This window comes from Misgurnus anguillicaudatus, chromosome 15, assembly GCF_027580225.2.
Source record: "Misgurnus anguillicaudatus chromosome 15, ASM2758022v2, whole genome shotgun sequence".
NCBI lineage: Eukaryota > Metazoa > Chordata > Actinopteri > Cypriniformes > Cobitidae > Misgurnus > Misgurnus anguillicaudatus.
The window spans coordinates 36,903,861-36,928,291 of record NC_073351.2 but is presented as its reverse complement, the minus strand read 5'-3'; the positions used below and the strand labels follow the sequence as shown (position 1 = coordinate 36,928,291).

At 40.2% G+C, this 24,431-nt stretch overlaps 1 protein-coding gene across 2 annotated transcripts in view; it reads left to right on the top strand.

Annotated features, from left to right (window-relative positions):
- fbn1 (fibrillin 1) overlaps nucleotides 1-24,431 on the top strand; it is an 82,672-nt gene that overhangs the window by 27,275 nt on the left and 30,966 nt on the right. Inside the window, exons 8-32 of one of the 2 annotated variants that reach the window (XM_073853914.1) lie at nucleotides 1,959-2,084; nucleotides 3,900-4,025; nucleotides 4,633-4,785; nucleotides 5,077-5,337; nucleotides 6,507-6,653; nucleotides 6,740-6,859; nucleotides 7,145-7,270; nucleotides 8,467-8,589; nucleotides 9,278-9,400; nucleotides 9,926-10,078; nucleotides 13,337-13,390; nucleotides 13,609-13,734; nucleotides 13,812-13,937; nucleotides 14,104-14,223; nucleotides 14,317-14,454; nucleotides 17,000-17,050; nucleotides 17,126-17,251; nucleotides 17,521-17,748; nucleotides 19,116-19,241; nucleotides 19,343-19,471; nucleotides 19,674-19,799; nucleotides 21,817-21,942; nucleotides 22,035-22,157; nucleotides 22,243-22,368; nucleotides 22,475-22,600. In XM_073853914.1, the coding sequence (XP_073710015.1) occupies nucleotides 1,959-2,084; nucleotides 3,900-4,025; nucleotides 4,633-4,785; nucleotides 5,077-5,337; nucleotides 6,507-6,653; nucleotides 6,740-6,859; nucleotides 7,145-7,270; nucleotides 8,467-8,589; nucleotides 9,278-9,400; nucleotides 9,926-10,078; nucleotides 13,337-13,390; nucleotides 13,609-13,734; nucleotides 13,812-13,937; nucleotides 14,104-14,223; nucleotides 14,317-14,454; nucleotides 17,000-17,050; nucleotides 17,126-17,251; nucleotides 17,521-17,748; nucleotides 19,116-19,241; nucleotides 19,343-19,471; nucleotides 19,674-19,799; nucleotides 21,817-21,942; nucleotides 22,035-22,157; nucleotides 22,243-22,368; nucleotides 22,475-22,600 (3,309 nt within the window). The other variant, XM_055174970.2, reaches the window with a different exon arrangement.

The window sequence follows — 24,431 nt, the reverse complement described above, 5'->3', positions numbered from 1 at the left end:
AGCTCAGCTGTGATGATGTGAGCTGTGATGATGATGTGAGCTGTGATGATGCTGTGAGCTGTGATGATAATGTGAGCTGTGATGATGATGTAAGCTGTGATGATGATGTAAGCTGTGATGATGTCAGATATGAGCTGTGATGATGTGAGCACTGATGATGTGAGCTGTGATGATGTGATGAAGCTGTGAGCTGTAATGATGATGTGAGCTGTGATGATGTAAGCTGTGATGATGATGTGACCTGTGATGATGATGTAAGCTGTGATGATGCTGTGAGCTGTGATGATGATTTGAGCAGTGATGATGATGTGAGCTCAGCTGTGATGATGTGAGCTGTGATGATGCTGTGAGCTGTGATGATAATGTGAGCAATGATGATGTAAGCAGTGATGATGATTTGAGCAGTGATGATGTGAGCAGTGATGATGTGAGCTGTGATGATGTGATGATGCTGTGAGCTGTGATGATGATGTGAGCTGTGATGATGCTGTAATCTGTGATGATGATGTGAGCTGTGATGATGCTGTGAGCTGTGATGATGATATGAGCAATGATGATGTAAGCTGTGATGATGATGTGAGCTGTGATGATGTGATGATGATGTGAGCTGTGATGTGATCTGTGATGATGATGTGAGCTGTGATGATGTGATGAGGTGATGATGTGAGCTGTGATGATGATGTGAGTTGATGATGTGATCTGTGATGATGATGTGAGCTGTGATGATTATGTGAGTTGATGATGTGATCTGTGATGATGATGTGAGCTGTGATGATGTGAGCTGTGATGATGTGAGCTGTGATGATGATGTGAGCTGTGATGAAGATGTGAGCTGTGATGATGATGTGAGCTGTGATGATGTGAACAATGATGATGTAAGCTGTGATGATGATGTAAGCTGTGATGATGTCAGATATGAGCTGTGATGATGATGTAAGCTGTGATGATGTGAACAATGATGATGTAAGCTGTGATGATAATGTGAGCTGTGATGATGATGTAAGCAGTGATGATGTCAGATATGAGCTGTGATGATGATGTAAGCTGTGATGATGTGAACAATGATGATGTAAGCTGTGATGATAATGTGAGCTGTGATGATGTGAGCAGTGATGATGTGAGCTGTGATGATATGATGATGCTGTGAGCTGTGATGATGCTGTGAGCTGTGATGATGATGTAAGCTGTGATGATGTAAGCTGTGATGATGCTGTGAGCTGTGATGGTGATGTGAGCTGTGATGATGATGTGAGCTGTGATGATGTGATGAGGTGATGATGTGAGCTGTGATGATGATGTGAGTTGATGATGTGATCTGTGATGATGATGTGAGCTGTGATGATATGACCCTGTACCCTGATGTGAGCTGTGATGATTTTGAGGTATTTTCAGACAATGACTACAGTATGGAAGTGTTTTAAACTCTCTTTGGCTCTGTTTAAGTGTATGTGTGTTGTTTGGCTGTGACTATAATTCCTTCAGCTGGATAATTCTTTCATCGTCTGGCTATCTGAGCCAGACTTCTAATTTTCTCTCATTTTTATCGGACACCTTCACTTCAAATTATTTTGTTTATTTTAAGCCTTATATATTTATTTTTTGTTTTCATCTCTCTTTCTCTTTATTAGTGTGTTGCTCTACACTCACATCACCTGTCTGCCATTATATGTCTACGCATGGGATAACGTTCTTGTGTGTGTGTGTGTGTGTGTGTGTGTGTGTGTGTGTGTGTGTGTGTGTGTGTGTGTGTTTTATAATTATTATGATGAAATAATGAAGATATGGGTTTAGAAATGAACATGAAGTGAAAGAATGAATATATTATTTATGGTAGGGTCCCCTTATGTACTCAGACAGGCTGATGATTCTTCATATGATGCTGTTTTGAATGTTTCACCCTGATTTCAATGCATCTATTGTATTGTTAAAGTGTTTCCTCTGTGGGTCTGTCTGTGCAGATGTGGATGAGTGCCAGGCCATTCCTGGACTCTGTCAGGGGGGAAACTGTCTTAATACTGTCGGCTCATTTGAGTGCAGATGCCCCGCTGGACATCGCTTCAGTGAACTCACACAGAAATGTGACGGTAAACAGCACACAGAATCACAATCTCTACAGATATCTTTTTAATAAAGAGAGAGAGAGAGAGAGCTCTGCTATCCACATTAAAATTAGGCACATTTGTTTAATGCTGTTTCATGCATTCTGACTTATTAACACAGTTTAAGAGTTGTAATCTTCATGCTAAACAAGTGCAAAGTGTCAAAAAAGCAGTATTTCTGGGCCAGACTCATGCCTCCTTTTCCTTCAAGTTTCAGAAAGTTTTTTTGAACATGGGTACCCATTTCTTATCAGTGACCCCATATTCCTTTTATGGGCACTTCCCCCAGAAAAGCACGCCCACACGTCAATCAGAGTAAGAGCAAGGACAACGATGACGCTCATTAGCAATATTCCTTCCAGTAGAAGTCACTGACATCCCATCACGTGACAACTTTGTTTTATATCAAGACTCAACAATGGCACAAAAGAAGAAAAAGTGTGTTTTTAGATGTAAGGAGAAGAAAGCCTTGTTCAGCTTTCCAATTGAGCCAGCTTTATGGAAATAATGGATATAGTTTGTTTATTCAGGGTAGCAGTGGAGTTTTGCGTTTGTGTTTGTTTAACACTGGATTTTGTAGAAAAGTCCCAAATGGGTCATGAGTCGCAGGCGGTAAGTAAAACTGCATCAAATGCTTTGTTGGCAATCATTGTGTTAGTATAATGTAAACTACATGAACATGTAATGAATCATAAGTTATCCAGAGATAGTGAGATAATGTTTTATGTGTGTTGCTTTTATGTGTGTTTATTGCTCCTCCCGCTGCACACCTCCAGGATCTGGTGTTTTTCCAGAAACAATCGCTAGAGCTGATCTGTCTTTTATAAATCAGATAAAACTAAAGACTCTTCAGAAATATAAAGGATGTAATACAACTGTATAAGTACTGAAGATTAACATGACATAAGTAGAGTTATGAGAGCTTTACATTATGAGATTTCTGCAGGTGTTATTTAAGTTTATCATGAAGTGAACATGAGTTTGTTCTTGTATTCTGTGTTAGCTCAGAGCTGGTGTGGGACGAGCCATATCAAAGATGTTTACAGAGCCAACAGAAAGAGTCTGGCTGTGATTTGCTTGTGTTTACAGCAGGGCAGAAGGTTTTGATTTTTTGTCTCGTTCAGTTAGACGGTCTATTACTGAAGTTAAGTGAGACGCGTTGAAGCACAGCTGGAAATCAGAACCGTAGGCAGTAAATGAATGTTGATTTGTGTGGGTCCCGTATCCGACCCAAAAATAACCTCTCGCTCCTTTGGAAAGCACCCGACCAAGAGCCACACTAAAGATTGTCATCAGTAATTTCTGAAATCATATTTCTGGTGAGATGATGTGTTTATTTGTCTGCCTCTTGTGCAATAATCTCTGAGACCAGTAAAAATCTTAGATCAATATGAAATTACAGCTGCCCTGAAACTGCAGAGTTTTATGTGTCTTCATTAACATTTCTTATTGGTCTTTATTAGAAAAGATCAACACGTGTTTGGGGATGTTGCTGATGTTGTCTCACACCAAACTTCTTAACTTGTCATTTATCCAAACCTGTCCCTTAAACATTAGCCGTGTCTCATTTCAGTGAAAGCTGCTGTATTGTTACCGTCCAAACAAGCGTTTCGCTTTATGAGAGGAACAGATCGAAATCTAACATTTTATTAAGGAAAAATTTTGTCTATGGGTTTCTATAGACAAAAATGTGCAGATGAGTAAGTTGCCCTTGAATAGCCAGCGTTATAAGTAATTATGAAACCTGTGCAAGACCAGCACAGAGTTGTTTATCTCAGCGTGTGTATGTGTTTTTCTCAGACATTGACGAGTGCTCTCATACTACTGGACTGTGTAATGGAGGTCAATGTTCCAACACCATCGGCAGTTACTTCTGCAAGTGTCCCGTGGGATTCGACACATCGGTTGATGGCTCGCGCTGCATTGGTGAGTTTAAAACAACACAGACTTTGATTGTGATTTATTTACTGGACTCTTAACTCTTTCCTGTCTGTTTTATGCTGTAGAGTATGAATGAAACTGATGATAAAATCCTCTCCTACATTTTACACATTTGACATGTAGAGCATATAAAGAGCTCAGATGCAAAAAAAGTGAATTGCGTCTGACATATTTCGTATTTCTGAATGGCCTGAGGCTGGGATAATGCAGATTTGAAGTGAAAGTATTTGATAAACGTATAATACGTGCCCAGAGCATTCATTTTTGATGGAGAGGGCGTTTAGCGTCTTTTGCATCTCTGAGCTCCTCATATAGATCTGAAGCAGATACACTTTCTCATCCCTTAAAATGAGGACATCTCTCTCTCTTTCTCTCTCTGTTCCTCTTTCTTTGTGTAAAGTGGGTCATTGGTCTTCAGCTGATGTGTGTTGGCTGCAGTCAGTTTGAATGGAAAGAATGCGCACTATGATTTTATCCGTTCCAAACTCTTCCTGAGCCAAACATCCCTCTCATTACCGTCTGCCTCACGTTTCCCACAGCTATCGAGCCCTCGTCATCATTCTGTGTGTGTTTCAAATGTTCTGTGACGTAGATGCCCGGACTGGGATCTGCTATGCCAGTATCGTCGGTGGGCACTGTGCCAACCTGCTTCCCCAACGTATGTCCAAGAGTCAGTGTTGTTGTGAGAACAGAGGATGCTGGTCTGGATCGACTGTACCAGAGATGTGTCCCATCCGAGGAACAGGTTATCACAACTTCTTAACATCTGCTTTAAGGCATATCATTTTCAAAACTACTTAAAAAAAACGTATACGGGAATTATACGCCTATACGTATATGCCTACGAAATGTATAGTATGAAGGACATTTGCTTTGTATCATAAACAGCACAAGAGACCTTGATTGTAAAGGATCAGTCAAAAGACTTGAATATCTTTGATTTGATCTCTTTAAAGTTTAGATGTTGTTTTTTATGAATAAAGACTGTTGAGTGATGTCAGAACTGCTCTCTCTCTCTCTCTCTCTCTCTCCTCAGAGGAATATCAGTCACTCTGTCTGATTGTTCAACCGTTACCTGGCCCAGGCCCAGGCCCCGGTCCATATCCAGGTCCCGGTCCATATCCAGGTCCCGGTCCATATCCAGGTCCGGGTCCATATCCAGGTCCGGGTCCGTATCCAGGTCCGGGTCCGTATCCAGGCCCCGGTCCATTTCCAGGCCCCGGTCCATATCCAGGTCCCGGTCCATATCTTCCAGTGCCGCCCACTGTGGACCAGTCCACAGTCACCTATAGGCCTGGTATGTTACATTTCATTATATGTTGTGGTGCACCTCCGTTACATAAGCTAAAGGGCCAGTTATCCAACATCTTGTGCACTGCAAAAAATCATTTTCAAGAAAAAAAATTCTTAGTATTTTTGTCTTGTTTTCAGGAACAATATCTAAAACTTCTTAAATTGGCAGATTTTTTGCTTGTTTTATGCACAAAATCACTTAAATTGGATATTTTAGGTCTAAAAACTAGACTTATTTTCTTGGGTCGTTTTGCTCCTCAAAGAAAAACATCTTAATTTAAAGTATTTTTGTTATTTTAACTAACAAGACAAAAATACTAAGAAAGTATTTTTTTTGCAATGAAAGCTGGGAATTATGTTGTCAAAACTCTAATCATCTTTAACTCTCTCACTGCCATTGACGAAATATCTTGTCAATTAAGAGAAAAGGTTCCCCTGGCAATGTGAAGTTTTTATGGTAATCCATATTTTGATCATCGGTCTGAATCTGATCTCTGTCAAAAGATCTTAACAAAGGGAATTATCTCAACTTTTTGTTCAAAATTTGGTATTTTTAAAGAACCCCATCTATATTTGAGAGGAGATAAAAAGAGAACTAATGAAGATAGGATGAAAAGTTTTTGTTTGAAAGCAGTGGGTCTGATTTTCATTTGATATATTGTGTGTTTATTAGAATTTTTTATGGAAGTCATTAAACTTTTGTGAAAATCACACAAATATGCTGGTGCTGGCGGGCAACTTTAAAAAGAAAAACGCTGGCGGGGAAAGAGTAAACACCCTTTATCTAGAATGTGTAGAAATGTACTCTTGTCAATTTATCTCAGAGCTTCTTGAGGTCTCACCATGAGATGATTTTAAAACGTTATTGAAGTTCACATCTATTCTGGGCTCTTATTGGCTGCTTATTTACAACAAGTCATTTGTTTAATATTTTAAGACAAACGGTTATTTTGTAAGGAAAGAAAGTAATGTTATTGTCTACCCAACCAATTTAAAAAGCTTTTAATATAAAAGATCCTGAGAAACAATCAAGTTAAAGGACTCTAAACATCTGACCGGTAATGTGTGTTTACATTCATGCATTTGGCTGCTGCTTTTCTCCAAAACGACTTGGAGCACATTGACTGTTTATATTTCATCAATATGTGTGAAGTTTTCACCCCTCGTCCTCAGTTATCCTGCCTCAGAACGTCACTATCAGGAATATGTGTGAGGCATTTCGTAATCTGTGCATCAACGGACGCTGCGTGCCGACGCCAGGAAGCTACCGCTGTCAGTGTAACGTGGGTTTCAGACTGGACGCCCGCGGTGAATGCATCGGTAAGTGTGATTCAACCAACACCCCTGCTTAATGTGTGTGTTTTTGTGTGTTCTTCATTAACACGTGTGTGTGTGTGTGTGTTCAGATGATATCGAGTGTGATCGGAATCCCTGTGTGAACGGAGTGTGTATCAACACTGATGGCTCGTATTACTGCCAGTGTCCTGCTGGATTTCAGAGCACAGCCACCAGAACTGAGTGCAAAGGTAACAACACACACACACACACACACACACACACACACACACACACACACACACACACACACACACACACACACACACACAGGGGCAGACTTACTCATTAGGCAAAGGTTGGCAACTGCCTTGGGCCCGAGCTATCAAGGGGCCCCAAAACGTAGGGGTGTACTTGGTGACACCTTTTAAAGAAGGGCATAGGTTGGGGCCCCAATACATGGATTTTCCTTGGGCCCCTAAATCACTAAATCCGCTCCTGGACACGCACACTTAAATTTTCGGTGTGTTCTGTAGATCTGGATGAGTGTGTGGCCAACGGTCGTATCTGTAACCATGGACGGTGTGTGAACACAGAGGGCAGCTTTCATTGCGTGTGTAATGCCGGCTTTGAGATCTCATCTGATGGCAGGAACTGTCAAGGTAAGATTGTCAGTGGCTATGTTTACTTGCACAAAATTTTAGTTATGAAAATACAGTTTACATGAAAACATTGCAACCTGATTAAAATGTTTGTTTACATGTACATTCAATATAATCCGAACCAAATGTATGCTCAAGCGCACAGCCAGGGTTGCCAGATTTGTGTATCAAAACTATCCCAATGGACATTCAAAACTAATCCAAAAGCATCCCAATGACTATTCACAGCACAAATACCAAGAACTAATAAAAGAAATCCTTTCATTTTTAACCCGCAGAAATATAAATCAACTCGCTGGAACTGTTTTAAAGTAGCCCAAATCTGATATCTGCCAAAAAGCAGAGGACTTGGCAACGCCACACTGCGCACAGGATCTCTTACTGAGTCGACGCTTCATCTCTGCATAAATGTACAAAGTTGAGTTGGAGAAAGTTGTTCTTTAGACATTTTCAGATATACGCACACTTTTTGAAAAGGCACAACACTATTTTATTACTTTATGTAATGTAATGAAAGACATGAACTCTGGAGAATGTTTTTTTAACTCATTAAATTTTTTAACTCGCGCGGCAATGCTCAATTCGCACCATTCGCGCAAACTAGACGCGCGAATGAGGTGGAATTGTATCTACTGCAACGTGCTAAATGCCTCATTCGCGCCGCGAGACCTCCAGACGCGCGTCAATGCGTCTTCACATTGACTTAACATTGAAATCACTCGTGCTTGACGCCTCTACCGCGGCTGGTCTGAACGCAGCAAAACACTCCTAATGCTTCTTCTTCTATTGGACCACTGTTATGTTCATTCTCCAGCTTGATGGGATTGGCTGAAGTCTTGGTGGGTGGGGCATGGTTGCACGGGTGGACTCTGGGTGGGTACAAATGAGTTGCTGTGGTTGGAATCTAAATGGGTGGTGTCTGGCTGCCCCGATGTATTCGGATGGATGGAGAGGAAATGTTTTAAATCTGTTGGTCTGATTTGTTTGTGTGTTTGTCAGGTCCAGATGTCCTCACAGTGATATCGAAACCTGATATAACATGCGCTGCTGAATCTCCATAAGAGAAACGCCTTTGTAAATAAACTAAATAATTCACATGTAAAATGGCATAGTCTTCTTGAAGAGTTTGGTTTGGGGGAGTGAAAATATAATTATCTGAGGCCTTACTGAGATGTGTATGTGTGTATGTGTTTCAGACACAGATGAGTGTTTGATTAGAAACATCTGTTTGAATGGGATGTGTATTAATGAAGACGGCAGCTTTAAATGCATCTGCAAACCTGGATACTTGTTAGATGGTACCGGACGATTCTGTAAAGGTATCTCACATACACACACACACACACACACACACACACACACACACACACACACACACACACACACACACACACACACACACACACACACACACACACACACACACACACACACACAGTTGAAGTCATATGTATGATGTATTTCCTCATGAATGATTTGTGTAGTCTCTGTAGGAATGAGTCTAGAACACAAGAAACTACACACTCATGTTGGTATATGTGGTTTTCTGGGACTTTCCATAGGCATTATTGTTGTAATACTGAGCTAATCAAATGTTCTGCCCACCCCTAAACCTCACCCTCACAGAAAAAACTTAGACATTTTCAAAATAAAGTACACTAATAGTATACCCATGTGAATGTTGTTATACAGAGTTGTGTCCTCATGAACCACACTTTCAAATCCCCAAACCCCACCCACACACATACTGAGTCTGCTCAGATCTATTATAAACAATATTATGGATTTCATTTTCAAAGAAATGGTTTATTCAGAAATTGTTGTCTTTATTCACTTTATTCATTCTTATTCTTTGAAGCATTATATGAGAATGACACATTAGTGGGCTCATGACCAGGAGCTTTAAGACGCAAATGTCCAAACAACTTTTCTTTTTCTTCTTTGCTAATGAATGATGGAGGGTAACATCTGTGTATCTGTGTGTGTGTGTGTGTGTGTATATGTCAGATGTGGATGAGTGTGAGGTTCCAGGCATGTGTATGAACGGACACTGTGTGAACACTGAGGGCTCATTCAAGTGTGAGTGTATGCCAGGACTCGCCGTAGGATTGGACGGACGTGTCTGTGTAGGTGAGTGATGCTGTACACACACAGACACGCACGCACGCATGCACACACACCAACACACACAAGCACAGACGGACACGTGCGCGCATGCATGCACAAACACACACACACACACACACACACACACACACACACACACACACACACACACAAACACACACACACACAGACAGACAGACAGACAGACACACACAAGGCACAGACATGCATGCACATACACACAAGCACAGACGGACATGTGCACTCATGCATGCACAAACACAGGCACACACGCACGTACAAACACACACAGACACGCACAAGCACAGACGACACATTCGCAAAAAAACACAGACATGCACACGCACACACATGCACGCACGCACGCACGCACGCACGCACACACACACACACACACACACACACACACACACACACACACACACACACACACACACACACACACACGTTATCTGTATTGTGGTTTTCTGTCTGTATGAAGTCTTTGTATTGTCTGGAGTTGTTGTTGACTGTTTTTGTTTTCGGCAGACACACACATGCGCAGCACGTGTTATGGTGGTTATAAGCGTGGTCAGTGTGTGCGACCCTTCTTTGGTGCTGTGACCAAATCTGAATGCTGTTGTGCGTGCGTGGACTATGCCTTCGGAGAGCCTTGTCAACCCTGTCCCCCCCTAAACTCAGGTAAACACAACTTCATGCGTTACTGATGATGTCAGCAAATTTATGAAGCACTGCAAAAATGACTTTCTTACTTAGTTTTTGTATTTTTTTCAGTAAAAATGTTTAATTACCACAAATCTGAGCAGATCACTTCAGTCCTCAGGTCCTTACGATGCTTCCTGTTACATTTAAAATAGCTTCATGGCTTAGGACCCACATACATGACAGATATCCTGAATATAAACCTAACAGATTACTCAGATCATTAGGATCAGGTGAGTTAGAAATACCAAGGGTTTACCAGTGTTTCCCACAGATTTTAAGAGACTTGTGGCGGTGATGACGTCACATGCTAATTAGCATATATGTGATGTCATCACGTGTTTGCGTTTGATCGAGTGTTGGCACCTGAAATATGTTTCACTTCTACTCTTTGATCTGTCACGTTAATACGTTATATTGCATTTTAACACAACTGATTGCTATTTTTACATATTATCAGTTCTGTTGTCAGACATAAAATGAGCAGACTATAGCCCTATTTGGATTTTATTAGTTTTACCACAGGACGTCTGTAATATTGATGGTCAATTCGGACGGGATTAGAAATCTCAGTAAAACATTCAGAAGTGGGAGGGGTAACTTCATTGCGCAGCAGGTCACCTCTCTTGTCGTCATGTGCACGTTACCTTGCTTCCTAATATCAACATGACACAGACGAGAAAAACTCGAACACTGTGTTTAATTTCAGTTTAGGGAGAACGTCCTTTTCAGGTTTAGTTCCGTGTCTCTGAGAAGTGAATTTGACTTTTTAAAGTTTGTGTTGTGGTGTTCAGGAACTGACTTGTTTTTCACCTAGAACGCAAGTAAATGCTTAAGCGCTTTATATTTGAAAGAAACCCGCAAAATAACAGGAAATTACGAAATGTACGTGTATATTTACAGCTGGTCTATAAATCACCATACATTTACATTGAAGTCTTATTGCTGTTGCTCTTCTCATCAATGTCTTGTTATGAGCCCTTTTTTATTTAAATGTGAGTTTTATTTAAGCAATATCGCTCGAGTAGCGATATTGCTTTTATACAACAGTTCGACGGCACACGGTTGAAAAACGAAAACTAGAAAACAACAACGGAGTTATTTTAAAAGCCTCTTTGTTTGGGAACTACTTCTTCCGCCACGGATTTGAGGGCGGCCAGAATGACAGGTAACACTTTCGGCTGCTTTGAAGCTCATAACAACTCAATGGACGGAAAAGCCGTTTCTTTATATTACAGTTTCTTGGTCACAAAGTGTAGTTTTAAGATTAGTTCAGTCGAGAATGTATATGTATTATATTTAAATCTGCAGTCGATTAGTAAAGATAGCGCCTGTTTGAACGTTTGCTTAGTGAGATTCGGTACGTATGAGAACCAAAGCATGAGCGGACATCAGTGTTCACTCGCCCCGCTGACCACCGCCCTCTCTGGGCTACATCTCTGACAGGGATTCCCTGGCTCTCATGTTGGCCTTGTTTGTTTATGATCGTCAAAATGAGATCAAATCAGCAGTATTTGGTGTCATGATCAAACTATTACTTGTTTTTTAATTCATATTTAGTGTCTTTTGTGTTGTTATTGTTTTGGCGCGAGGTAAAAGTGAATAAAACTATACTTGTATAACGTTACTATTGCTTTCTCATTTATTCTTAACGTGATACGAGCACTCGATTATTATTATTAAACTTTGTTCTTGTCAGTACTATATAAAACTGTTTTTTATAAGTGTCAGAGAGATGTTTTTGCATGCTGCTTATAAATATACCAGTGGCGATATCTCATAACATGTTTTAATAGTCACGTCACGATAAAGTAAGTGATCAATGTCCACATTTAAAAGCTGCGGTGCTTACCTGCAGTTTCACGGTGTTTTCGCGTTCTGATGAGAAATATAGCTCCAGAAAAAAACGAGTGTTTATATTCCTCTTTCCAAGTGTTAATCGTCCACACGATGTGACAAGACATTTCTCCCATTAACTGTAACGTAACATCCAAGAGCGCTGATCTTTGACGGAATAACTTCCGATTGGGGATTCACAGACTGATTTATGAGCTAGTAAACTAATGAGACAAACGGAGAGTGATTCAAAACAGGGCGTCTGTGTTTTTCCATTCAGAGATGAGCCTGCTTAGGACCTCCATTCACTAGGTGGCGGAATGATATGAAAGGTGAAGCGGTTACAGTGCCGATATCAGCACAATATCGCATAGGTCTTAGCCAATCAGATTCGAGAACCAGAAAGAACTGTTGTATAATGTCGCGTATAGTGCAGACAATTGGGTGCAAATTCAGAGATATGAGAGAATACACGGTAACTGTTCACAAAGTTACTACAAAACACGTGTGCAGCCATACCGCATCATAGAGAGGGAGAGACCGGGTATGTGTGTGGGAAACACTAATGTTAACCTTTCGCCAAGTCATGATGAACTCGAGCAGCCGTCTTCTCTGTCAGTAAAATCTGTGACTGTTGATGTTACGCGAAAAAGAAAGTATACGGAGGAACGGACATTGAAACACCGCCACCTTTTCACGCTCATGTGAGAGAGAGAGAGAGAGAGAGAGAGAGAGAGAGAGAGAGGGGCGCGCGCTGCATGCAACATAGAAAGGGAGGGCGCGCTGGGTGCTTGCAACAATGAATTAAGACGTTTTTAAACAGTAAAATATAAATGTAAATGGGGATCATGAAAAATCTATTTGTGGCGGCCAGCGCTGATTCCGTGGCGGTGCGCTACGAGTAAATCAATGTATGTGAAACACTGAGTTTACTCAAAACAAGGTGCGTCAGCATTAAGTTATTATGCCACCTGTAGCTGGAATCAACAGTAGACACATTTATATCTAGATCTATATGATTGCACTGCACTTTTACTTCGGGTTTATTCTTTTTAACACATTTTAAATTGTTTTTCTTTTCTTTTAATTGTTAAACACCTTGAATGACCTCTCTGTATGAAATGTGCTATACAAATAAACTTGCCTTACTTTACCTTGCCTAAATTAAGATGTATTTTCTTGATAAGCAAAATGACCTTAGAAAATAAGTCTAGTTTTTAGACAAAATACATAAAATTTAAGTAAATTTGTGCTTAAAACAAGCAAAAAAAAAATCTGCCAATGGGTCATTTTGCTCAACAAGACAATAATACTAAGTGAGAAAGTATTTTTTTGCAGTGCAACAACAGTTTTATGTTTTAGCTTGAACACATATCTGAAAGTTGATTTTGATGTTTTCAGAGGAGTTCTCGGCTCTTTGCAGTAATGGTCTAGGAACTACAACTAATGGCAGAGGTACAAGAACACTGGATCTGTATACAGTATTAGATTTTACATGACTTATGAAGACCTCAGTTTCTAATGTCTTTAAATGAAATAATGTCATCATACAAAATTGCTTTATAAAAAGTCTTTTAGTGTGAAATGTGATGTGCATGTGTTCTGAATATATACTGAATAAATGTGCTTTTTATCTCTTTCTGTCTGTCTGTCTGTCTGTCTGTGTGTATTAGATATAAATGAGTGTGCTCTGGATCCTGATATCTGTCAGAACGGCGTTTGTGAGAACATGTTAAGGACGTACAAATGTAACTGTAATCAGGGCTTTGAAGTGGACATCACAGGAAAGACCTGCATCGGTCAGAAATATATCTCTGGAAATCTCTTTATCATAGTAAAGTTGTATTTGTCTGATGAGTGTGTGTTTGTGTGTCAGATGTTGATGAGTGCATGATGAACAGACATCTGTGTGAGAACGGTTTGTGTAGAAACACGCCGGGCAGTTTCACCTGTCAGTGTCCAAGTGGTTTCAGCTTCCACACCGAGACTGAAGTATGTGAAGGTAAGGAACAAACACACACACACACACACACACACACACACACACACACACACACACACACACACACACACACACACACACACACACACAGACGGTTGTCTGTATGCAGTGTGTTGAAACGCTCCAATGACAGATCCTGATGTTGTGTGTGTATTTGTTTGTGTAGACATTGACGAGTGTTTGACCAATCCGTGTGTGAATGGCGATTGCAAGAACAGCCCGGGGTCGTTTGTGTGTCTGTGCTCAACAGGAAGCACATTGGACAGCTCAGGAACACTGTGTGTGGGTGAGCCAATCACAGAGCCTGACACACATCATGCACTCCTGTACCATCACGGCCTCAGACAGTGAATTTCACCTGTGTATTTGTGTGTTTCAGAGACCACTAAGGGCACATGTTGGCTGAAGGTGGTGAATGGACAGTGTGAGATCAATATTAACGGAGCCACACTGAAGTCTCACTGCTGTGCTACAGTGGGGTCAGCGTGGGGGTCACCCTGTGCCAAATGTGAACCAGGTAAGATACGGCATCAGGACTGACCCTTCACACACAACCCATTAAGGGGGGGGGTGTATCAAACTTATTTTAGGCTGAGGATCAGATGGAAAATAACATCACTGATTGAGGGCCAGATAATTTCTTTTAAACCAAAGTGTGCTGATAATCGTGTTAATATGAACTAAACTAACTAATTAATTAGCAAGAAATTGCACAACTGCAATGTTGAACTGCCTTTAGCAGCCTTTCTTTCCTCTCGCTGTCTTTATTTTGTTAAGGCATTGTTTTTTTTTGTTTTTTTTCATCTAGAAAGTGTGCCAACAACAGCAAATTTAGTGTTTATGTAAGATCTAGGGATGCATAACGATTAATCGCGATTAATCTATAGCAGAATAAAAGTTTTTGTTTACATCATATATGTGTGTGTGAACTGTGTAATAATTTTGAATATATAAATATGCACACATGCATGTATAATTTTAAGAAAAAAATATATTTATATATTAAGTATTTATATATAATATAAATTATAAATAAATATACAAATCTATATACTCATTTAAACATTTCTTAAATATATACATGCATGTGTGTGCATTTATCTAAGTTATTATACACAGTTCACACACACATAAATGATGTAAACAAAAACTTTTATTCTGCTTTAGATTAATCATGATTAATCGTTATGCATCCCTAATTAGATCTGATCGGAAACATTAATTCGATTGGAACGCCTCCTCACGTGGGCCGAAGCGAATGATGCAATATGGGCGGCCCGTTTGCTGCGAAAACCCGCGCTATTCGCCTCAAACGCATCTTTAGCCAAGTTGAAAATATTCAACTCGAACTCAAAAAATCCCATGAGTAATCTAGAGCGAGTAACGCGATGCCCCGCGTTTAGTTTGTAGGTAGCATTAGACTGTGGATATTTTGTTGTTGTTTGCTTGCTAGTTGTTAGCACTTCTAGAAACTACCAAATTAATAATTAAGAGGATCAACAACTGAAGTAATGTTATAAATCTACATGTTTATGCAACGAACTTCTGGAACCTGTCGTCTCTGTTCTCCAGAGAGTAAACACAGATTGTGGAAAAACACAAAGTGGATTACTGGAGTCTGTGGATGTTTAGCAGAACGGTAACATTATGAGTGGGGTTGGTGGTTGGTGAGGGCAAAGGGGCAGTGGCAACATCACCAGTTTTGGGGCAGTTGCTACTCTCATTTCTAGACGTCTGTGTCTAAGTCCTGACCAGACATGACATTTAATAGAAATGGTTTTTAAACTAGAACCCATTGCTGTTCATTGCGTGTCACCATTATTACAGTATTTACAGATGCTAGGACACATTTCTCAATATTTAGGTCACTTTTGCAAAACTCTTCACACAGTGAGCACAACAGAAGTCTATGTGGGCTAAACTGAGGATCAATTATCATTGCTTTGGCCATAATACATTCAATGACTACATCTCTCAAATTTCATGAATTTTTTTCTCACTTAGACACAACAACTGCCAAAACTCTTTGTACATACAGGACATTTTGCACATGCTTACATACTGTTTTCAAAACTGTTAAACTTATGTTCAAAACAATAACATGATACAAAACTGAATAAGACATCAATTTGCTACATTTCTACAGTAATAGTTTAATGAAATATATTTTAAATCTTAAAAATAAATGCTATAAAAACAATTGGTCAAATGGAGAAGACTGAGTAGATTAGCATTACTATTGTATCTGTAGTGTATATAAATTATTGTATTTTGGAAATATGCATTGCAAAAAAGTAAAAATAAATAAACAACATAAAATATTGAGGAATTCTGCATCATGTCTGATTCATTCCAGTAACATATATTGCAGTGAATTATAAACCGAGAAAACATTGTATAATGCTACATGTTGTTAGTGTTTTTTAGGTCATTGTTTTGTGGGTGACAAAGTGTGTTTGTCGGCTATCAACCTTTGCTGGTATTCTGAAAGAATGAGTTGATTTGAGACCTGAATAAAGTGTTTTGGTAGTTGTAGTGCATTTTGAATGTGAAATGAACTTCTTTTGCCAAGCTGAAAGTTGGTTAGGAGAACTGTGTGAAGAGTTTTGCAAAATGACCTAAGTATTGAGAAATGTGTCCTAGCATCTGGAAAAAACTGTAATGGGCATTTCACAAACAGTACATGGCAAGCGGTGGAATCGATGTGCGACTGCCACTGTTCTCAGCACCTACAAAGAGTCATGCCTACAGAAACGGCAAGATATTTGGCCACCTCATGCAAACAGACTGTCTAAGCTCCGTGTTTTGCTGCTCTCCGCATATCTCTCCTATTGAAAATGAACTAGACACCAGCCTGAAAGTTTTTTTAAAATATTTATTTAATATTTAATAATACTGTATAAATCATCATGCGGGCCAGACCGGACACGTTTATGGGCTGTGTTCAGCTCGTATGCTTGACACTCTTGCATTAAACAGTCTACTAAACCTCTAAGCACTAATCTTTACTCTTACAGCACATAAGAGATGTTTATGATGTGAATCTCTTTCTGCTCTTTCAGATCCGTTCTGCTCTACAGGCTATGCCAGAGTGAGAGGAACCGTCTGTGAGGGTGAGATCTCGCGCTAACACATATACTGTCTGCTCTTGAAAACCTCTCAGTGTCATGCTTTGTGTTTGTGTTCAGATGTAAATGAGTGTGAAGTGTTTCCTGGCGTCTGCATTAATGGAAAGTGCGTGAACACGGACGGATCGTTTGTGTGTCAGTGTCCCAGTGGAATGACCGTGGACGCATCTGGAAGGACTTGTATAGGTACGTAGACCAGAGAAAAATGTTTGTGGTGTGATTCTGATCGCAGATATGCGTCATTTTCATCATACCGTGCAGGACCTGACCGTGCAGTCCAACTAAGTCTACTGAAGCCCACAGAGACCAAGCATTAGTGTTGTTGTTTTGTTTTCCAACTTTTCATCGAGATTAAAAGAAGAAATGGATCAGACATTTCTTATTAATAATAATAAAACAAATCTATTGAAAGTTCACAGCAGATGTGTTGTGTGTGTTGGCATGTCTTCCCGCAGATCTGCGCACCGAGCTGTGTTATCTCACACACATTGACGAACGCTGCGGCGCTCCCATATCCGGACGACATCGCGTAGACGCGTGCTGCTGTTCGGTGGGCGTGGCCTGGGGTGCAGAGTGTGACGAGTGTCCGGAGAAAGGGACGGCAGAGTACAATCAGCTCTGCCCGCGGGGTCCTGGATTCTCCCACCGTGGAGAGATCATCAACGGGAAACCCTTCCTCAAAGGTGTTGTGACAAAGAGCATTGATTCCACTAAACATATCATGTGTGTAAACAGAATACAGGAGTCACTCTTGATTCTGAACCAGAGCAGGATATCAACGAGATGCATTATTTGTTATTAAATCATCATTAACCAGGGCTCGCAAAATCCCTGGAAGCTCTTCCGGTAGGCACTCTTCAGTTTTTGGTAGCCTAAAATGAATGCAAGTGGCCCGTATAAAAAAAAAATTTAATGTAGAATCTATCGAAGCACAAAAAATAATTATATAACATAAAATTAATTACAATTACAATTATCAATACAAATATTTGCTTCTAACTGAACTGAAGTTTCATTTCTATAAACCTCAAAATCTGAAATATGAAGTGAAGTCACAGATAAGAAAATGCCGCCCGATGTTTGAGAGGGCACAGGGTTCCTCAGTTAGTTTTTACCATGAGCCAAATTTTTCCAATACAAACAATGAGCCAGTGACCACAATGTTTGTTCTGCTATTCTTCTTCTTGTTGTTTTTGATGCTGTTGTTTTTTTAGCAAGAGATCTGGGTCTACTTTAGCACATATCCACATTGGATCTACTCACCATATAAAAGTGGTTTAAATGGGTCACAGAACTCACAGTTTGGATCACATAATATTGAATCATTTTTAGATCAGAAAAATAGGGGCTACTGTCGCTTTAAGAGCGAGTTCTGCACGGAGCCAAAAGGCCTAATGTCACAAATTAAAATGTAATGGATTATGTTCACTTCAACACATAAATAATATTTTTTTACTAGAATACATTCAGAGATTTTGTGTGTATCTGTTCGGTTAAAACATGAGAGACTTTGTATGTGATTTTCTGAATGTGTGCTTCTGTATGTAGCTTGCGAGTCACTGTTATGCAGTCTTTATCAAATTTAAGCTTGCTGTGGGAGACTTTACTTCCAACGTGAGGATTGTAATGACTGACAAGACGATGTCAGAGGAATTTGTGCATCAATGACAAATCAGTACTTGCGTGATCCCTGTACAGATTGAGAGATGGCGAATGGAAAGAAAAACTAAAAAGCGAGCGTGCATTCAAACACAATTTCAATACCTGATGCACAAATTGCATGTAACAGAATTACCCAACCAAATCTGTGAGAGAATGCAAAAGTATTCAAATATATTGTTCCAGTGATAGATTTTAGTAGCACGACTAGAAGGCACAATAGACCTGGGACGTTGGGCTAGCGTTTTTGCGAGCCCTGATTAAGGCAGTAACCACATTAAAGAGAGAGAGACCTAGTGAACATCATTCTGTGTGCTCAAAACAAAAGTGATACCTGTGCCAGCTCACTCGTTTCATCAACTTCTCTCAATAATCTCTTGTTTCTCCTCAGATATAAATGAATGTAAAATGATTCACAGCTTGTGCACCAACGGCAGGTGCAGGAACACCATTGGTAGCTTCCGCTGCAGGTGTGACAGTGGATTCGCTCTGGATTTTGATGAGAGGAACTGTACCGGTGAGATTTAAACTGTAATTAAGCTCTGATCAGTCCTGTGTGCAGTAATAAAGTCATAATCTGATCTCAGACTCTTGTGTGTCTGCTCTGTATGTGTGCAGATATCGATGAATGTCGCATCTCTCCTGACCTGTGTGGTCACGGCACGTGCGTCAACACGCCGGGTGATTTTCAGTGCGAGTGTTTCACTGGATATGAAAGTGGGTTCATGATGATGAAGAACTGCATGGGTAAGACACACATGTACATTGCCACACACACACACACACACACACACACACACACACACACACACACACACACACACACACACACACACACGCACCCATTACCTACCCCATTCCCTAACCCCATTATTGTTTATAACATATAGAATTATTCTGCCATAAGAAATGAATGAAAGTTTTGTGTATTTCTGTTTGTGTGTTTCAGACATTGATGAGTGTGAACGTAACCCATTGTTGTGTAGAGGTGGAGAATGCATTAACACAGAGGGCAGCTTTCGTTGCGAGTGTCCTGAGGGTCATGAGATCGCTCCAGACGGATCTGCCTGTTTAGGTCTGTGTGTGTGTTTAACATTAAATGTGCTCAGGTGTTTTAGTGGATTCATACTGTATATACATTATAGACAGATTTAATTGTGATTGTCTGGTTTAAAGTCACCATGAAACAGAAGTAGCAATTGTCTTATTTTCCCCGTGCTGACGTATATCTGGGGTGAAATGACTTCTGAAATGAATAAAATGAAGGGAATTCGCCCATTGAGATCTGATTGGATTGTTTGTAGTTGGGTCATGTTGCTATTTGCTAATTGCTGCAATCTTTTCCCGAATCCCGCCCACCTGCCATGCCATATGAGCTGAAGTAAAGAGAGATCATTTCAAGGAGGGGAAAAGATTTTTTGATTAAACATTATGAGAGCACATTAATTTAAAAAAATTATAAAGCTCACAGTTAAAAAAACAAAACAATATTCCAACACAAATGACAGATTTTTCATTTCAATTTCATTACAACTTTAATTGGTTAATGAGCCTTTATTTGGACTGACTCTGAAATTGCCTTTGACCCATTTCATTTGGGTTTTATTTTTTTGTTTTATCATAATTATGACAGTATCGCTTTTAAGGTGTTAATGAAGGAGTCAATGAAGTGAACATTACTAACATTTGATAAATAAACTTCCACTTGAATCTTAAATTCTCTCTTTTTGTCGACTGTAAAACTCATTTTTACATGCAATGCAGTCTTTTGATGTCTATTGATGCTTTCCAATTTCCATTCTTAATCTGTCTGTCTCTCTTTAACTGTCTGTCTGCCAAAACTATACAAAAACTATAACAACATATCCCTTTTTTTTCTTTTTTACATTTATATCGTTTGTTATATAGATTTTAATTTGAGTGAAAATCCATTTACTAAATCTTATAACACTGTTTGGTTGAGAAATCTTCCACTGGTGTTGATTCTTTTTTTTAAAACACACACCTGATCTGTCAAATGTCTTAAATAACCAACAGAGCAATGTTTGTGGTAACCGTGGTATAAAAGGAATAATTGACTGTGAAATTATTGAAACTCTCAAATGAGTTGATCTCTGGACTAAATGGCAGTGTCGTGGTTGGATAGTGCAGATTAAGGGGCGGTATTATTATAATAAGATCCCCTTCTGACATCACAAGGGGAGCCAAATTTTAATTACCTATTTTTTCACATGCTTGCAGAGAATGGTTTGCCAAAACTAAGTTACTGGGTTGATCTTTTTCACATTTTCTAGGTTGATAAAATCACTGGAGACCCAATTATAGCATTTATGGAAAAAGTCAGATTTTCATGATATGTCCCCTTTAAAAAAAGATTTGAAGAGTTTGGTTCCAAAACAAGATAAGTCCGTTTTTTTAATTTTTTAAAAATCTTGATTTTTGATTGTGCTTTCCAATTAATATCAATCAAACTGCAGTTGGTTTGAGTTAAGCCTTCATAAAACAATACAGCGAAGTAGCACAATAAAAACATGATAACATAATAATAAACATTATCTCGTGTTGTAACCAAACTCTTCATTTATACTTACTGTTATGAGCTCAGCAGCTAGTCATATTTCTTTTTCACCTGACAATTATGATCCTTGTCCAAATCTGATCCTGAACTCTTAGTTTAGCCTCTGTATGAATCCCACTTCTCAAGACTCCAGCTGTTTTTAATCACAACACAGAAGTAGAAAGAGACGCCCTTCTGGTCTGATGTGAGGTCTGATTACTGACGCTTTCTGCCTTTTTTGGGCTGAATTACTTGTTTACAAGATTAGAGGAAATATTTAAATTATGTTGTCATTTACTCCCCCAATATTGTTCTAAACCCCCCAAACTTTCATTTGTGAAAGTCAAATAAAGATGTTGAAAAGAATCTTCATGCTGGTCCGGTCAGTACAGTGAAAGTAAACAAAGACCAGGTCAACATGATACTAGTGTTGTAGTAACATACTTCACATAACTTGTGCTCTACATGATCTGTTTTCTGAAGTTATACCACTTGTATATTTATATAAAGTACTGTGTGTTTATTTCTCCTGCAGATATTAATGAGTGTGAATTGAGCGACAGGCTGTGTAAGAACGGTCAGTGTGTTAACATGATCGGACGCTATCAATGCTCGTGCAACACCGGATATAAATCCACTGAGGACAGACTCTCGTGCATGGGTAAGACACGCTCACGTGAATCATTATAATGTTGTCCTGAGTATGGTTTGTGATGTACAGTTTGGTGTGACATAATAATCTGTGTCTTTCAGATATTGATGAATGCACCATTGAGAACGGAGGCTGTGAAACGTTCTGTACAAACTCAGAAGGAAGCTACGAGTGCAGCTGTCGACGCGGTTACGCTCTCATGCCTGACCTTAGGAGCTGCACAGGTAAAAATCACACACAGGTGCACACGCATACACTACTAAACACACACAGACACTGAAGAGCTGTCACTGTGTGTGATGTTTTCAGATATTGATGAATGCGAAGACAGTCCTGATATCTGTGATGGCGGTCAGTGCACAAATATTCCTGGAGAATTCCAGTGTCTGTGTTATGATGGGTTCATGTCATCCGAGGATATGAAGTCGTGTCTGGGTGATTATAAACACATTCATACATAAAGACTCTCTTTACTATTAATGAGTCTGATGATACACAAACATTTCTTTATATTCATCTGTTGTCTTTCTGCATCTGATAGATGTGAACGAGTGTGAGCTCAATCCAAACATCTGTCTGATTGGGAAGTGTGAGAACACAAAGGGCTCGTTTATCTGTCACTGTGACCTCGGCTTCTCTGTCAGGAAGGGGACGACAGGTTGTACAGGTAAGATGACCATCACACACAGACACACAGAGCTGCTGTTGCAAACCTAAACTGATCCTTAAAGCTGCATCCCATCTGACTCACTAAACACACTCAGTCATAGTTTACAGAGCACTGAGAATACACAGCTGCTGTGTTTGTGTCATTTTATCAGATGACATCACTGCTGTGAGTGCGCAGATGTTTAAAATGTGACACACACCCTCAGATGTCTCTAGATAGAGTGAGTGTGTGTTTGTTTATCTGATTTATTCTAATATAACAAGCTTGATGCTTTTATATTGTGTGAGGTTGCCAAGGTGTTGCAGTATAGGGTCGAAGTTCTTGTTAACAGTCTCACATTACACCACTCTTGATCTCACTCTGTTAAACTCCTCCTGATCTCACTCCACGTTACACTCCTCCTGATCTCACTCTGTTAAACTCCTCCTCATCTCACTCCATGTTACACTCCTGATCTCACTTCATGCTACACCCCTCCTGTTCTCACTCCACGTTACACCCCTATCGATCTCACTCTGTTAAACTCCTCCTGATCTGACTTCACATTACACCCCTCCTGGTCTCACTTCACGTTACACCCCTCCTGATCTCACTTCACGTTACACCCCTCCTGATCTCACTTCACGTTACACCCCTACTGATCTCACTCCACGTTACACCCCTACTAATCTCACTCTGTTAAACTCCTCCTGATCCCACTCCATGTTACACCCATTCTGATCTCACTCCATGTTACACCCATTCTGATCTCACTCAGTTAAACTTTTCCTGAACTCACTCCCTCTGACACCCCTCCTGATATCACTCCATGTTACACCCCTACTGATCTCACTCCACGTTACACCCCTACTGATCTCACTCTGTTAAACTCCTCCTGATCCCACTCCATGTTACACCCATTCTGATCTCACTCTGTTACACCCCTACTGATCTCACTCTGTTAAACTCCTCCTGATCCCACTCCATGTTACACCCATTCTGATCTCACTCTGTTAAACTCCTCCTGATCCCACTCCATGTTACACCCCTACTGATCTCACTCTGTTAAACTCCTCCTGATCCCACTCCATGTTACACCCATTCCGATCTCACTCTGTTACACCCCTACTGATCTCACTCTGTTAAACTCCTCCTGATGTCACTCCATGTTACACCCCATCCTCATCTCACTCCATGTTACACTCCTCCTGATCTCACTCCATGTCACACCCATCCTGATCTCACTCCATGTTACACCCCTACTGATCTCACTCCATGTTACACCCCATCCTGATCTCACTCCATGTTACACCCACCCCATCCTCATCTCACTCCATGTTACACCCCATCCTGATCTCACTCCATGTTACACCCACCCCATCCTCATCTCACTCCATGTTACACCCCATCCTCATCTCACTCCATGTTACACCCCATCCTCATCTCACTCCATGGTACACTCCTGATCTCACTCCATGTTACACCCACCCCATCCTCATCTCACTCCATGTTACACTCCTGATCTCACTCCATGTTACACCCCATCCTGATCTCACTCCATGTTACACCCCATCCTGATCTCACTCCACGTTACACCCCATCCTGATCTCACTCCATGTTACACCCACCCCATCCTCATCTCACTCCTGATCTCACTCCATGTTACACCCCATCCTGATCTCACTCCATGTTACACCCCATCCTGATCTCACTCCATGTTACACCCATTCTGATCTCACTCCATGTTACCCCCATCCTAATCTCACTGCATGTTACACCCCATCCTGATCTCACTCCATTTTACAGCCATTCTGATCTCACTCCACAGTACACCCCTACTGATCTCACT